General features: G+C 36.6%; 1 protein-coding gene across 1 annotated transcript in view; it reads right to left on the bottom strand.

Moving 5' to 3' along the window:
• UHRF2 (ubiquitin like with PHD and ring finger domains 2) overlaps positions 1-17,783 on the bottom strand; it is a 72,964-nt gene that overhangs the window by 7,447 nt on the left and 47,734 nt on the right. Inside the window, exons 6-12 of the mRNA XM_069576545.1 lie at positions 17,009-17,195; positions 11,465-11,588; positions 10,959-11,066; positions 8,085-8,189; positions 5,818-5,924; positions 2,285-2,447; positions 1,468-1,608 (exon numbers count right to left, since the gene is read on the bottom strand). Of these exons, the coding sequence (XP_069432646.1) occupies positions 1,468-1,608; positions 2,285-2,447; positions 5,818-5,924; positions 8,085-8,189; positions 10,959-11,066; positions 11,465-11,588; positions 17,009-17,195 (935 nt within the window). The remainder of the gene's footprint in view (positions 1-1,467; positions 1,609-2,284; positions 2,448-5,817; positions 5,925-8,084; positions 8,190-10,958; positions 11,067-11,464; positions 11,589-17,008; positions 17,196-17,783) is intronic.

Below are 17,783 nucleotides of genomic sequence, written 5' to 3'. Positions count from 1 at the left end.
CTCCTAAAATTAACAGGCAGATAGGGTAAGGCAGGAGAGCTTTTAGAAGACCTAAAGCCACTACACTACTGAATCCTTTATCAACTAAAAGGTAAGACTTTTAAGGAATAAATTCTTACCGATTACCCTGTGTTTTATTAGCTATACATTTTTTTGGACATGCTTTGTGATAACACTCATATTTAAAGCTCAAAATGTTATAAGTCTCAATAATATTAACTCATCATAGCTGATTGGCTTACATGCTTCTTTCTGTTCAACTGTTTCACATTTAACCTATCTAGAATACTGCTCTGCTGAACAGTAGACCTGAAAAAAAAAATCTTTTGAAAATGGATTTAACAATAGGTTTTAAAAATATTTAGTTATAAAAGGAATGATTTTGGCAGTTATTTTAGCAGCTGACAGATCTCATTTAAACAATTCCATGAGTTTAAAAAGAAAAACAAAAACCAAAACCAAAAAAACAGACTTGCACTAGAAGAGACACACTCACCTGCCTGGGTGGTCAGACACTTGCCCATAGTTCAGCCCCTACACATGCAGTGTGGGCAGAGCCAGGGGAAATGACAAAGCTGGTAGTCTTTACGAGAAGCACAGTGATGGGGAATGATGGAGGATAAACTCAAACCATGCTCTGAAGTCAGTGTCAGGGACAAAGTCTAGGGTGTATAGGCAGTGGAGGGGGAATGTAGCCATACCATCCATTATGCACACAAAACTAACAAAGTCTTACATGGGTTAACAGCTAAGCATGGGCAAAGAGAAAAAAAAAAGGCAAAGCACTAAAGGTGGTGACAGGACAAGGAAGCAGCTTGGAGGGGGAAGAGAGAAAAGGGGTGAGGAAAAGTGAGAAGGGTAGAAAGCAGACCACTCTTATAAGCCACCTCCCCCCTTCCCCTACCAGAGACACACCCCCTGTGCCCTCTAGGATAAAACTTCCCTTCTCAAGGCCTCCTATACCTCAATTTCAGGTATCCCTTTCCCTCATACTTAAAAGTCCAGAGTGAATTGGAAATACAGTTGACCCTTGAACAATGCAGGAAGTTAGGGTGGGGCCAATTGTACAGAAGTCAAAAATTCCTGAGTAACTTATGGTTGGCCTTCTGCATCTGGGGATTTAACCAACTGCAGAAATGTACTGCAATATTTGCTACTGAAAAAAAAAAAATCCGTGTGTAAGTGGACCCATGTAGTTCAAGCCTGTGGTGTTCAAGGGTCAAATGTATTTTACTTTTCATTGTCAAGCCCAGTTTTCCCCAAGCATAATTCTTGGTCTTAGGGCAGTTTGACACCTAGGAGGCTGCTTTTTTACTTCTTTTCCTTTCCTATACTTGTGTGATCTCATTCCTCACCCCTTACAGTCCACTGATCAACTGCTGTGGGTTATATCCAGTGTTAAGGCACACAGCACACAGGCATACATTTTTATGAGCACACATGTAGCCTAGACAAATGTAATCTAACCTGTAAACGAAGACATAGTCTCCTTGACCGTTCTATTCCTTCTGAGGTCCAAGGAGCAGGTTCCACATCATCTCTCCTTAAAAGATAGCGCCAAACCAAGAATCCATGGCTTGATGAAATCTCTGGCCAGTATTTCACCACCTAAATCATAATATTTCAGCTAGTATGAGATGTACGGTTTAGACTTATTCAAAATGTCATGTTAGTGTTTTAAGTAAACTTGGCAGAACTAAATGCAACTTTGAAAAAAACTGGCTTTGCTGGAATAGTAAGAAGTATGCACTAAAATATTGTTTTGACTTTATTTCCTAATTATGATAATTCCCATAAGGACAGACTGCTACAAATTTCAAGTTGTAGCAAGATTATGTTCATTAATATAATTTTACATAGTAGATTAAAATGGTGGCAGTAGATGCCTTCATTTTTAAAACAAAGAATGCATCCTATTTTAAAATTATAATGTGTTCTACTTTGAAAAATCTATTACAGTTAAAATCATTCTGGAAGATATAAGAATCCAATATTTACAACGGCCAAGTTATTTGAACAGTTTTATCATAAGAGATATCACTTATAAAAAAGCTTAACCCCAAATATAACTCTGCCTTTAGGAACTTCAAGTAAGTCTTAAAAGACAAGTATCAAAATTAAGAGCTCGTTTTTTGCATGTTTTATTTCTAGAAAAAGTAGAAAGACCAACTAAGAAGGTCTACTGTTTCCTTTAGCCCACCCACAGTAGAGCAGTTCCCTGTGGCAACCCTGTCTTGAAAGCCCAGGAAGAATGACTAACAAGATGTCATGCCAGATAGAGCACCTTATAAATGCCATCATATCTGTTGCCTTCTTCAGGAGCATATTTGCTGATCTTCCTCCCTTTAAAACTGCGTATCACTCTGACTGGCTTACCAGCTCTCCAATTCCGAGACTCTGCTCCAATTTTATCATCCAATGGAGCATCACAGTTTAGGGCCAATGCCCTAAAAAATAAAACAAAGTCTTTATACCAAGTAATCTTTCTTGAAGTATATAATCACATCATTAGCTAACTTAAAAGGTGAATTATGCCTTACCTGATGGTTAAGATTCTATGATTCTTTCCATATTATTCCAGATAATAGGATTATGCTTTCCCCCACCAGCAGAGAAGACAAATCAGTTTTCTGATGTCACCCCCAAGCCAGGGGATTGGTTCTCAGATAGCCTGTAGGGTTCTTCTGAAAGTAATAACATCTGTGCCACGTATAATAGAAAACAACTAGAAATACATGGAATTTTCTTTAAATAACGTTGTTGAGGGAAGGGAGAAAGTTGGAAAACTAAAGCAAGTTGACTGCTGTAATCATTATTTTTGATAAGGGAATAAGGTTAAATTGTTGGAATAATGTAAAAAGAAATCCAGAAAAATAAATTTGTCTGCAAGGTACAAATGACCTTTCTTGGTCTACTTTCCATATTCCAGACAGAGATTCCTTAAAGTTTACAAGATAATAAAGAACAAGTTTAACATGAAGATATCCTTTAAAGATTTCCAGTAAAAAGATAAGTTTAAATAAAACTGAAGCATTCAAACACTTGTGCTAAATCATGACAATAAAGATTTTTGGCTGCTCAAGATCACTACATTTTACTGATGACACATGAACAAGGAGGAACACTGAGCTGGAAGCAGCACTTGATTTAGCTGAACCTTCCTTAGTATGTGTACTCATCGCGTAGTAACTAATCAGTAAGGTTATTAGATGTTAGAAGACTTTCCTGGGGAAACATAGTCCTACCCTCCAAAAGACAAATTAGAACTATTTAAAGTTAGTATTTTTCCTCTAAGATTGTGGTAGCCAACCTATCTGGCACTAGAGACCTGTTTCATGGGACACAATTTTCCCGTGGAATGGGGGTGGGGGAGGATAGTTTCAGGATGATTCAAGCATATTCCATTTATTGCACACTTTATTTCTATTATTATCACATCAACTCCACGTTCAGATCATCAGGCATGAGATCCGTGAGGTTGAGGATTCCTTCTGTAAGACACCTGTATCCTACCTTAAGTGGAAAGAATCCACTGAGAACATTTAAGGTTAAAAAATAAATATACAGACACCCTCCCCTGAAATCTGGTAAAATCAGATATGAACAAAATACTTTTTTCCAGGGTACAGTTCTTTTTATGCAGGCTCAAAAAAAAAAATTAAGACTAAATGACTATTCTATTATAATCTCTATCACAGTTAAAGTAAATGAACTTAAGTGCTCTGTTGTAAAAATTTTTTTTAGGTTTCATTAAAGCTCATCAAGTTATCTTTTTTTTGGTTAAAATCTCAAATGGGAAATGCATTAAAACCCTGTCAGGTAGAAGAAGCTGTAGCCATCAATGCCAGCGTTGGTATTATTTATGGAATATCTACTGAGATACACATACTTTATCCCCTAAAAGAACTGAGACAGAGATATGTACTATCTTCCTGTTAATGAGTAGAATGCTTTGGTGCCACAGGTACCTTTCGTCATAATGACTGCCACCACTAATTGGCATTATTAACTCACTTCCAGTTTCATGTAAGTGTGCAGTCTGCTCAAGTCTGTGTAAAGAGTTCAAGAGGATGAAACTAGGCAAAACAAAAGGCTTTTCCATTACTCTGTCCACAGCTCAATCAGTTGCCTCTAATTGTCCCGATAAAGGATGGTCAGGTAACCTGCTGCCCTTTTCAGTTTCAAAAAGTGTTAAGAGCTGAGAAGAAATAGGAACAAACTTCTTAAAAGCAAGGAGCAAGTATCAAACTACCTCTCAGTAGAGAAGCAAAAAGGAATTAGAACACATACACTCCAGGAAAGAATATACTATGAGTCAAAGCTAAGGGTCTTTTACTTCAGTTTTCATGTTTATAGTAAGACACATAGGTATCTTTGCTGAAGATGTCTTTACAATCACAAGGTGTATGCACAGCTCAGTGTATAAATTAACTGAAGGAATGTTAGCATCTCTGTGATAAGTTAATCCTGAGTTTTTCTGAGTTACTATTTCATTTTCACTACCTTCCTTATTAATATAGACATTTTTACTGTTAATTATTTTCTGAGATTGTCACATACGATAAACAGGGTATACTTATTAGATTTTTCCAAGCTTGAAAAGAAACTCTCATGTACAAGTGCAGGTAGTTACAAAGGAAGTTTCATTCAAGTCAAATAATCTTATTATTTAAAAAAATATATAATTTTCAGATTTGACATAAAAAAGCCCTTTTGCAAATTCAAGATACATTGACAATACACATCAAAATATTTCTAATTCTTTTTAAGATCATTCCTCCTAAAGAATTGCTTCCTTATTAGAAAAAGACTGCATAGGGACTAGACTTCTGCCTCAACAATGTTTTCACCAGCAAATCTGACCTGTCTCCTCTGCTGGTTCAATATAATAATCCTACTGTCAGAAATAATATAGAAGGAAGACATAAAACAGATTCTATATAACTTGGTATACAACAAAAGTCTCGAAACCACAAAGTATATTCTTTACACAGTAATCAAATTAAGGGCACACTACTTAAAACAGTGATTTAGATTCAGGAAAGCAAAACTCACTTTTATTCCACAAAATATTAATAATAAAATACAAAAAATTTCAACTTTATCATTGCAAAATTATCACTATGACAAGTTACAATGTGCTATCTGATGGTTTGGGTCACAATCTATTTCTGGTGCTAGCATGCATTTACAAAATAAAACATTTGAAGTTAAAACTTTGTATTCCCATGGAAGCTGGAATATCATAAATACTTCTATACGATAAAGTTAGAACAAGGTGGCCCTTTCGTGACGATTTTGTTTAGACATTTAAAAGACAAATTCTAAAAGCACCTTGTGCTTAACCTTAACCTTCTGATTAAGTTATCTGATGTTTCATGCACATAAATGTGGCTCCCAAACATAACCCTATTTCACATTAGTCTCTTCTAATAAGAAGTCTGTCACTTTAAAAGGTAAATTTGTGTTTAGTAGAACAAAATTTGACCTACGTGGTAGTAGGCAAGCCATCTTGTCCTTAATTTCACTTAAATTATATAGGTTTCTTCAAAGTTTTCAACACGTTTCCAAATGCAAAGCACACGTATTAAGACTGGGAATTACGTCATTTAAAAAAGAGTAATACTAAAAATTAGTTAGAAAGTTTATAAGTATTTATATACTAATCAGGTAATAAGATTTTTATTTTAGCTATATTAACTTACACTTTAGGATTCTTCTCTACAGTGTAAGTTATAGATTATGTCCTATAGTCCAACTGTTAATACAAAGCCCAAATTCTAAACAGTTTTCATAAACTCCAACAATAAAGAGTACCTGTTCATGTTTGTTAATGTTTGATCAGCTGACGGTGCACCAATTCTTTTATTACCAGCAAGATTTTTACCACCACTCCCAGTGTAAGTGAATTCATCACCTCGGTCCTGCAGAAGAGCATTTTTGGCATTAAACATCTAAATCTAGGTATGATTTCACCAATTCTTATTTCATAGCCAGAACTTTGGTTAGGATGCTATAAGCTGACATGTTCTCTCAAGGTATCTACCAAAATAAGGGAAAATTCAAATATAGTCTTGTGTGTAATATACCTTCAAGCTGTATCACTTTATCTAAAGATTTCATTTTAATATTATAGCTTTCAACACCTCCAGGCATAACTATTCTTGTGATATACAAATAATCTATAGAATGTTACAAAATAAGGTCTTATAGGTTGGGAATGTTAATTCAATGTTATTAAAATAAATAAATCAATACTATGTTCGTAGGTTCTTTACAGGGCATCATTTTAATAAATATTCCAAAACTGATTTCTCAACAGCAATCTATACCATATCCAAGTTTGCTGATAACTTTCAAATTTATAATCCTCATAGCATTTTAAGTTCCTCACATTTCAAAATCTATGGGTTTACCCAAGTTATATTTGGGTAAGACAACTGCATATAATTAAGAAGAAAGTTACAAAAGAATTTAACTACAAATTTATATCGTTAAGTTTCTAGTCAGTACTTAAACTAAGAAAACCATCAGTATGTAAATGACTTCTACTAACACTATCTTAATAGTGGTTCTTCAATGCAAGATTATTTTGATTCAGACTGAATATAATGATTTTTTACTTCATTCTTGCTTGTAATAAAGGTTTTTCATCTAATTTTTCCTTTGGACTAAGAATCAGAAGTAAAATTTCATGATTTTAAGTGTTTCTAAATGTCTTAAAACTTTTGTGACCCTTTGCAGATCCAAACTGAGGTTTGGGTTAAACACTGTTGATTCAACACTGAGGTTTATATTTTAAGGAATAAGGCATTAAGGAATTCATCTTCAGTGTACACATCATTTGAAGAAAGTCTAATAAAAAGTACATATTAAAAAGTCCAGAATACTTCTTAAATTGATCAGATACGGTCTTCCAGATGGTATCTGGATTGACTTCACAATGGCAGTTTGGCAGGTTTTTTTTCCCTCCCCATTTTTTTGAGGGGTGAGCAGTTTCTTAAAGAACTAATCATGCAGCGGAGAAGGCAATGGCACCCTACTCCAGTACTCTTGCCTGGAAAATCCATTGGACAAAGGAGCCTGGTAGGCTGCAGTCCATGAGGTCACTAAGAGTCGGACATGACTGAGTGACTTCACTTTCACTTTTCACTTTCATGCGTTGGAGAAGGAAATGGCAACCCACTCCAGTGTTCTTGCCTGGAGAATCCCAGGGACGGGGGAGCCTGGTGGGCTGCCATCTATGGGGTCGCACAGAGTCGGACACAACTGAAGCGACTTAGCAGCAGCAGTAGCAACAATCATGCAACTACCATACAACCCAGCAATTACACTTCTGGTCATTTATCCCAAAGAAACAAACACTCATATTTATACACACAAAACCCCCTGTATACAAATGTTTACTGCAGCATTATTTGCTGCAATGAGTGAATGGTTACACTGTGATACACCTATATCAATGGAACACTACTGAGCAATAGAAAGGAATGAACTATTGACACATGCCACAGTGAGGATTATGCTGACTGAATAAAGCCAATCCCAAAGATTATACACTATAAAATTCCATTTATAAAAAATTTTTAAGTGACAAAAATTATAGAAATGGACAACAAATTAGTGGTTGTCTAGAGTTAATGGGTATTGGGGAAGCAGAAATAGTATGGTGGCTAAAAAAGGGCAATGTGAGGGACCCTTGCAGTAAGGAAAATGTTCAGTGTCCTGAATGTATAGCAGTGTCAGTATCCTGGTTGTGATATTGGGCTATAGTTTTGTAAGATGTTACCGTTGGCTGAGATTGAGTAAAGGGCACAGACATTTCTGTATTATTTCTAATAACTGTCAATCTACAATTATCCCCAAAATAAAATGAGCTCTAAAGAAAATGTGACTATTTTCATTGCAGTAATCAGCACATGCAATGATTAAAGACGCTGACTGATTTACTATGTTACTTGTACAGAACTGACCACTTCAACACAAAAGTCATGCTATAAGAGATGGGATTTATCCTGGACAAAGCTGTATTTTACTGAATAATCAAGACAGGTTCTAAAGAACAAGGCTGCATCATGACTTACTACTTCATCCGCAAATCCACCAGCCAGGACAAGAGAGTAAGCGCCATCATTACTCCGACCATGAATTCCACCAACATGGGGTCGATGGACACCTGCTTCACTCACCTATAATAACATCAAGTGAGACTCAAAATACCTTCAAACAGTTCATTAAGTTATATTTACAAGATGGTTTCACATATGTTACTGTATCCTAAAAGCTTCCAACTAAGAAGTGAATGTCACTCAGAATTCCGTGTTTCGCTCAGACTTGACTTCTCTCCAACTATATATTCCTCAGGTACTGAAGTAATGACTTGTAAAACTGCTCAGGCCTAGAATTTTGAGTTTCAAAATAACTATTAAATCATCATCATCCTGTGCTACTGGTAATTCCAGCTCAATTCAGGTGAAAGATAATTTACTATCAGTGTTCCAGAACTCCTCATTTCTCATCTTTCATTATGGTACTGTTCCCTAGTCAAGTCAAAGTGAAATTGTTAGTCGCTCAGTCATGTCTGACCCTGCAACCCATGGACTGTAGCCCACCAGACTCCTCAGTCCATGGAATTCTCCAGGCAAAAATATTGGAGTGGGTTGCCATTCCCTTCTCCAGGGGATCTTCCGGACCCAGGGATTGAACCCAGGTTTCCTGCAATGCAGGCAGAAACCCAGTCAAGTCAGACAGGCAACAGTTATTTCAGCTTTATTTCTGTGTATTCTTCAAACCCATCTGGTTGTAAATATTGCTGATTTGATTTCCTAATCTTCTCAAATCCATCATTTTCCACATTCACTGATATAATTCTAATTTGAGTTATGAATGCTTAAAACATTCCCTTTTCAGTGCCTCCAGCTTTGTTCCTTCAAATTCCTTCTACCCATTAAGAACAGAATAACCCTTTAGAGAACAAATCTGCTTTTAACTTTCAACTGCCTAACATGTATTAAATGGTCATAATAGTATATCAAGCCCAAGTTAAGTATTATATGTTACCTTCTCTCAATTGGGCTTCTACTTCCTTTCTCATCCTTATATCCGGTTTCTTCTTTATGGAGTTTATACATCTGAGCCCAACTACTCAGTAATACTCAAACATAGCACTCATTTTTAGTTTAGTTCAATGGGCTTACTACATTTCCCCATATACCTTTAATTCTGGCTCACTTAAACTAAGTGTCACTTCTTCATGTACTTCAAACTCCCTAAGAGAAGTATTCTATTCATTTGTTTATTACACAACTGTTCTCAGAGTAAGGCAAACTGAAATCCAAGTCTGTAAAGTGGGCTAGGTAAAGAGGTATATTAGAAGTTAATGAGAAGATGATAACAACAGAACCTGGATTTAGGCCTTGGAAACACCAAGCACTTTAGAAGCAAGGACCATCTGATTCTCAGCTTCATGAACAACCCCAAAAATAAATCTGTGCTGAATCTTCCCTATTTCCTAAACTGCAAATCTATCCTTCTAGTTGCTCAAGTCAATGGCTTCAAAGTCATCTTAGACTGTATTAATGAGGTTTTTAGAATTTGGGAATGAATGACAGGTACACAAAAAGAAAAAACAACAACAACAACAAAGAACAAGACAATTAAGTGGGAGTTGGTGATGGACAGGGAAGCCTGGCATGCTGCAGTCCATGTGGTTGCAAAGAGTTGGACTCAACTGAGCGACTAAAATGAAGTGTATTTTATAACTTTTATTTTATATATAAATATTATCAATAATGCATAGTATAAAAAATAAATATTATTGTACAGGCATACCTCAGAGATATTCCAGGTTTGGTTCCAGACCACTGCAGTAAAGTGAATATCACAACAGAGCAAGCCACATGAATTTTCTGGGTTCCCAGTACATATAAAAGCCACTATTTATACTATATTGTAGTCTTAAGTGCTTGATAGCATTATGCCCAAAAAATGTACATATCTTAATTTTAAAATGCTATCAGAAAAATGGCACCAATAGACCTGCTGGACAAAGGGTTGCCGAAAACTTTCCATTTGTAAAAAAACACAGTACTTGTTAAACTAAATGCCTGTCTTCCACAGAAAGAGGTTAACAAAACCAAAATACAGACAAAAGCCATATGTTATTTAGCTATAAGGAGGTAAATTCAGAACTTTAAAGTGACTGTCTTTTAGAAACAGAAAATGAGTGAAAAGAGTAGGTTTTTAAAATATAAATCATACACTAATATTCAACATTTCAAGCTAAGTATATGTATTACATTATTTTAATCATAAAATTTCATCAATGTTCTAAGCACCAATGCTATTCAGCTCTTGAAAGTTTAGAATCCCGTCTAACTGGAAACTAAGAGTTTTTTTTTCCCTACATTAAATTTTTCACAATGAAAAAATTATCTTTCTAAAGAAGAAATTAGAAAACTACGAGAGTCTTCTTCAAGAGAAAAAGGGAAGTAATCAAATCCTTGGATTGTCTGACATTTCCTCTGACCAGTATCTTAATATTCACTGAGAAGAATTATTGCCAAAGAAAATACTGTCTAAGTGAGCTTCCTTGCAGATCAATAACATTAAATGAGAAATTACTGCATGACAGAAGATCTATTTCAAATATTGCATTTTTTGGCAAGGAAAATTCTTCAGAATACTGAATAATAACTTTAACGAGTATAACAATAACAGAAAAATAAAACAAAGTGATACAAAGGCTTAGATGATGCCCAAGTCCACGATGTTATGTTCCTCTGTCTGCTAAGCTACGAAGAAGTGCCTAATCATCCTACAGGAAACTGTTCATTTTAAAAAGTGAATGCCATATGATACTATAAATGTTAGTTCACTTAGAATAATTAACACTAACACTGCTACAATGTGAGGTATACCCAATTTTACTCTTTTGACTAAGCCAATCTGAAACATACCTGAACTCTAAATCTCCAAGTTGATCCAACAGGAACTCCAGGAATAGGTCCATAATGATTGGAAGGAACAATAGTACATTCTCTAGTGCGACCAACACAGGCCATTCCCTACAAGGTACCAAACAAGTTGTTTGAGAAATCAGTTATTTTAAATCTTAAAGAAAGCCCTTAATCCCCATAAAACGCAAATAAAATAAAACCGTACAATTTATATGATTAATATTTAACAATTTTTTTTTTCCTTTTTTGGGGGCCACACTGCTCAGCATGCAGGATCTTAGTTCCCCAACCAGGAATCGAATTCACACCCTTTGCAGTGGAAGAGCAGAGGCTTAACCACTGGGCCATCAGGCACATCCCAACAATGTATATGATTAGTCAATATTATTATTTGTTAACATTTCAGATTATCACTTATACCATTACTACTACTGGAATCAAAACATTATAACTTACATTACAGTTATAAACATTATAGCTAGAAAGAAAAAGAATTCCTTCTTTACCCTGCCCCAATCTCTTCGGCTTTCAGTACTAGCTGATGGCATCTTGGCTTTCTTTTTACTCATCTTGAGCCTTTCACCAGCCTTTACAACTTCACTAGAATCAGTTTTACAGGAAGGACAATACCTTCAAAAAAAAAGAGAATTTTTATAATATCATATTAACATCAACAACAAATAATGGCCTTTCTAGTTTAGAATAACTTTTAAGATGTGTAATACTTAGTGCATATTAGAGTTTCGGTTGGCATTTCAGTACTAAACTTTCCAAAATATTTACACAATAAGCTTGCCATTCTTTTAGAGAACTTAATATTTTACTATCAAACTCAGTACACAAGCCAACAAGGCTGTCCAATCCAAATGGCACCATAAACTCTGATCTTATCACTAATTCTCAGAGTAGACATCATTCATTTGAACTTTTTACCATTAAAACAAAAATGGTAAGAATAGATGATTCTAGACTGAACAATGAACCATGGCAACTGATGTATCTCCCATCTGAACTGGTTATTAGAATTTTCAAAGTAAAAAATCTATAGCCAATTATAACAAGTATACTGGATTAAAGGATGTTTGTCTCTAGCTCAATTTTAATTATCTACAGTTGTTTATCTTTTATCCTATTTGTGGCTGTCACTCTACTGTAACTTGGGTTGTTTGTTGTTGTTTAGTCACTAAGTCGTGTCCAACTTTGAAACCCCATGACTGTAGCCTGCCAGGTTCCTCTGCCCATGGGATTTCCCAGGCAAGAATACCAGGGTGGGTTGCAATTTCCTTCTCCAGGGGATCTTCTTGACCCAGGAATCAAACCTGTGTCCCCTGCACTGGCAGGTAGATTCTTTACCACTGAGCCACCAGGGAAGCCCACTGTAACGTATACATCATTATAAGCTGCCTTGTTATCATTTTTGAAAAGCAAAGCATAAATATATATACATAGAATGAAATGGGGCTATTTTTGAGTCACAAAGAAATAGAAACTTTGGGTATATCCAAAGATCAACTTGCCATTCCACCCATTAATCTTAGATTTCTTGTTCTATATTTTCACAAAGATGATATCTATACCCACTAGTTAATTTTGAATACCTAATTATGAGATGTTACATTTAACTATAGACAAGATATATAGACAATTCAGATCTTGAGAAAATTAGCTGGGCAGTGAGACACAGAAATAAATCCAAGGCAAAATTATGTATGATAAGGCAATGAATATTATCAAGTAAAATCCCTACTAATCTGGAAATCAGGAACACTTCCAAAAATTAATTTGTGTTAAGAAAGACTGTTTTACCTGATATGCCAACCTTCTAACTATAATTTTATCAAAGATTGTATGGTGAAAGCAGGTATCATCTCTAATGAGAAAATGAGTTCAGAGACTAAATATCCAGACAATGTGATTTGGAGAAGTAGAAAAGATGTAAGGTTAAGGACCTCAATATGAATGTAGAAATACTTTACAGAGTAATCTAAGAGTCCTCTAATTATAGTCATCCCTGGGATCCATCTCTTTATCAGGTTTGTTATGAGTCCAGGTACTATTTTGGCACTGGATAGGGATAAATGTTTGTGATGAAAATATTTGCAAATAGTTAAGGAAAACTAGCACACACAAGGAATCAATTTCAGAAAATGTTAAGTGCTATAAAGGAAATATAAAGGAAATACCTGGAGTAAAGGAAAATTTGGCCTTGGAGTACAGAATGAAGCAGAGCAAAGGCTAATAGAGTTTTGCCAGGAGAATGCACTGGTCATAGCAAATACCCTCATCCAAAAACACAAAAGAACACTACACATGGACATCACCAGACGGTCCATGTGTAGTTATATTCTTTGCAGCCAGTGATGGAGAAGCTCTATACAGTCAGCAAAAACAAGACTGGGAACTGACTGTGGCACAGACCATGAACTCCTTATTGCCAAATTCAGACTAAAATTGAAGAAAGAAAACCACTAGACATTCCAGGTATGACCTAAATCAACTCCCTTATTATTATACACTGGAAGTGACAAATAGATTCAAGGGACTAGATCTGATAGAATGCCTGAAGAACTAGGGATGGAGCTTTGTGACATTGTACAGGAGACAGGGAGCAAGACAATCCCCAATAAAAATAAATGCAAAAAGGCAAAATGGCTGTCTGAGGAGGCCTTACAAATAGCTTTAAAAGAAGAGAAGCAAAGAGGAAAGGAGTAAAAGAAAGATATACCCATTTGAATGCAGAATTCCAAAGAATAGTAAGGAAAGATAAGGAAGCCTTCCTCAGTGATCAATGCAAAGAAATAGAGGAAAACAACAGAATGGTAAAGTCTAGAGATCTCTTAAAAAAAACTAGAGATACCAAGGGAACACTTCATGCAAAGATGGGCACAATAAAGGACAGAAATGGTATGGACCTAACAGAAGCAGAAGATATTAAGAAGAGGTGGCAAGAATACACGGAAGAACTGTACAAAAAAGATCTTCACGACCCAGATAATCACAATGGTGTGATCACTCACCTAGAGCCAGATATCCTGGAATGCAAAGTCAAGTGGGCTTTAGGAAGCATCACTACGAACAAAGCTAGTGCAGGTGATGGAATTCCAGTGGAGCTATTTAAAATCCTGAAAGATGATGCTGTGAAAGTGCTGCTCTCAATATGCCAGCAAATTTGGAAACCTCAGCAGTGGCCACAGGACTGGAGAAGGTCAGTTTTCATGCCAATCCCAAAGAAAGGTAATGCCAAAGAATCCTCAAACTACTGCACAATCGTGCTCATCTCAGATGATAGTAAAGTATTGCTCAAAATTGTCCAAGCCAGGCTTCAATAGCACGTGAACTGTGAACTTCCAGATGTTCAAGCTGGATTTAGAAAAGGCAGAGGAACCAGAGATCAAATTGCCAACATCTGCTGGATCATCGAAAAAGCAAGAGAGTTCCAGAAAAACATCTACTTCTGCTTTATTGACTATGCCAAAGCCTTTGACTGTGTGGACCACAACAAACCATGGAAAATTCTGAAAGAGATGGGAACACCAGACCACCTGACCTGCCTCTTGAGAAATCTGTATGCAGGTCAGGAAGCAACAGTTATAACTGGACATGGAATAACAGACTGGTTCCAAATCAGGAAAGGAGTACATCAAGGTTGTGTATTTGTCACCCTGCTTATTTAACTTATATGCAGAGTACATCATGAGAAACGCTGGGCTGGATGAAGCACAAGCTGGAATCAAGATTGCCAGGAGAAATATCAATAACCTCAGATGTGCAGATGACACCACCCTTATGGCAGAAAGCGAAGAAGAACTAAAGAGCCTCTTGAAAGTAAAAGAGGAGAGTGAAATAGTTGACTTAAAATTCAACACTCAGAAAACTAAGATCATGGCATCTTGTCCCATCACTTCATGGGAAATAGATGGGGAAACAGTGGAAACAATGACAGACTTTATTTCTTGGGCTCCAAAATCACTGCAGATGGTGACTGCAGCCATGAAATTAAAAGACGCTTGCTCCTTGTAAGGAAAGTTATGACCAACCTAGACAGCTTATTAAAAAGCAAAGACATTATTACTTTGCCAGCAAAGGTCCGTCTAGTCAAAGCTTTGCTTTTTCCAGTAGTCATGTATGGATGTGATGCATGCTAAATTGCTTCAGTCGTGTCCAACGCTGTGCAACCCCATGATCAGCAGCCCACCAGGCTCTTCTGTCCATGGAATTCTCTAGGCAAGAATACTGGAGTGGGTTGCCATTTCCTTCTCTATATGGATGTGAGAGTTGGACTATAAAGCAAGCTGAGCACCAAAGAATTGATGCTTTTGAACTATGATACTGGAAAAGACTCTTGACAGTCCCTTGGACTGTAAGGAGATCCAACCAGTCCATTCTAAAGAAATCAGTCCTGAATATTCACTGGAAGGACTGATGCTGAAGCTGAAACTCCAATTCTTTGGCCACCTCATGCAAAGAACTGACTCAGTGGAAAAGACCCTCATTGCTGGGAAAGATTGAGGGCAGGAGGAGAAGGGGATGACAGAGGATGAGATGGTTGGATGGCATCACCAAGTCAATGGACATGAGTTTGAGTAAACTCCGGGAGTTGGTGATGGACAGGGAGGCCTGGTGTGCTACAGTCCATGGGGTTGCAAAGAATTGGACACGACTGAGCAACTGAACTGAACTGACTGATAAAGGAAATACATCAGGGTTAGTGCTATTCCAGATGAGATTAGAAGAGCCAAACCTATCAAGAGTCAAGCAAAGAGACATTAAATGTAAAGGTCCTGAGGCATAATAAGGAATGGTATGTTCTGAAGAACATTAAAAGTAGGCAGAGGTCGGTTCACAGAAGGCAAGGGTTTAGATCTTATTCTAAATTCAACAGGAAGACATTAGGGGTTTTAAACAGGTGAGTATTCTGATTCAGGATTTAGATCATTCTGCTGCTATGGCAGGAAGGATAACTGGTGAAAGCAAGACGACTAGCTGTGCATTTACTATAGAGTTCCTAGTGACTCCGCTGGTAAAGAATCCACTTGTCAACGCAGGAGATGCCAGAGACTCAGGTTCAATTCCTGGGTTGCAAAGATCCCAGAGAAGGCAATGGGAACCCACTCCAGTACTCCTGCCTGGAAAATTCCATGGACAAAGGAGCCTGGCAGGCTACAGTCCCTGAGGTCGTAGAGTCAGACACAACTGAGCATACATGCACACACATAGAGTTCAGGGTACAGATGGGGGCTGAGCTGGGTAGTGAGAGTAGAACTGTCAGATTTGCTAATGTTATTGGATATAGAGTATGTGACAAAGGAGAAGCGAGAACTGAAATCAAATTCAGCTTTTTCCTCAATAGGTGGATGAGACAAAGATTTATCTTCATTATTATTATTATGATTGAGTGAGGAGTAGGATTTCAGTGGACATGTTTGTGGAAATCAAGATCTCCACTTGGAGCCACTTATTCTGTAATACTAGTCAAGCAAGCAGTTGAATACAGGAACATAAAGTTCAGGTAAGGCTGGGTCTGAAAATATAAATTCTGAACCAATTGCTTGGTATTTAAAGTCTCATCATTGCATGAAACCATCTAGGGAGCACTTGGGAAAATAAAAGAGGAAAGTGGTAAGAGATACAGTGGGAAAAATCAACTAAAAAACACTGTGCAAGACTCTCTACAGTAACGTAAAGTGTCTGAAGCAAAGGAGTAATGACCAAATGTGCATTTTTGAAAGAACACAGACTCATATTGGAGAAAGGACTGGAGGGATTAAAAAACGGAGAGATCAGTTCAGAAGCTGTTGTATAGTAACTGAATAAAGGTACCAATGCCAAATAACCACTAGTTATACAATTTTAAGCACTTCAGTATACATTATGCAGGCCACTCGTCTTCTAAGATGGACCGCATCTCTGCTAAGAGAAGATGTGTATCTCTCTCAATAAGTCCACCTCTTACATATTTGTATCTTTAGAAATCTACTTTTGGGGTTTCAAATACATATTGCACATTCAATTCTTACTTAGTAACAACAAAAATTCCCTGATAATCATACCAGTATTCCTCTTCAGGGACCTTATCCAAAGGAGGATTCAGGCAGTAAATATGATAGGCCATGTTACATTCATCACATAGAACTTGCATGTTGGGTTCTTGTTTTCCACCACATACATGACAGGAGCAAGAACGGCATTTCTTATTTGGGTCTCCACCACAAGAATCACATTCAGGGTCATTTTTCCCTATTAAGAACAAAATTATAGCAAGCCCAGTCTTAAAATCATTTTTATGTCTATGAATCTTATAAAGAAAAACCCATGAGAAATAGCACACAGCCTTTTTTTTTTTAAACAAAAAGAACCATATGGAATAATTCAGTGCAAGACTTTAATATTCCCCAAATGTGCATCAAGATGTATAGAGGTAATGCAGTTAACTCATGGGGCACCATAAGATATATTAAAATTTCCAGTGAAATAACTGAACAAAGTTGTTCCAAAATGGAAGTGTTAGGTATCATCTGTTCTGCAGATCCAAACCTTTCCCCAGGTGGACTAAACTAGGAGGGGTACATCTGTTAGAAGTCAGCAAATCCATTTTGGTTTTGCTATGCCCCCAACATACTCTTTATTAGTAAATACAGTACTAACAGTTGATTTTTTTAAATCTTACTTAGCAATTGGTTCAGAATTCTGGCAACTAACAGGTTCCACTTATTGCCCACCCCTCCCCTGCCAGTCTCTCCCATCTAAATCCAAAATACTTTTTTGCCAAAATGTTCGTTTAAAATTATAAAATAAACATACATACACAAAAGTCTTATAGTAATG

This window comes from Ovis canadensis, chromosome 2 (genome assembly GCF_042477335.2).
Source record: "Ovis canadensis isolate MfBH-ARS-UI-01 breed Bighorn chromosome 2, ARS-UI_OviCan_v2, whole genome shotgun sequence".
In the NCBI taxonomy this organism is placed as follows: Eukaryota; Metazoa; Chordata; class Mammalia; order Artiodactyla; family Bovidae; genus Ovis; species Ovis canadensis.
The sequence above is the reverse complement of the archived record's forward strand: the minus strand, read 5'-3'. Positions and strand labels throughout refer to the sequence as shown.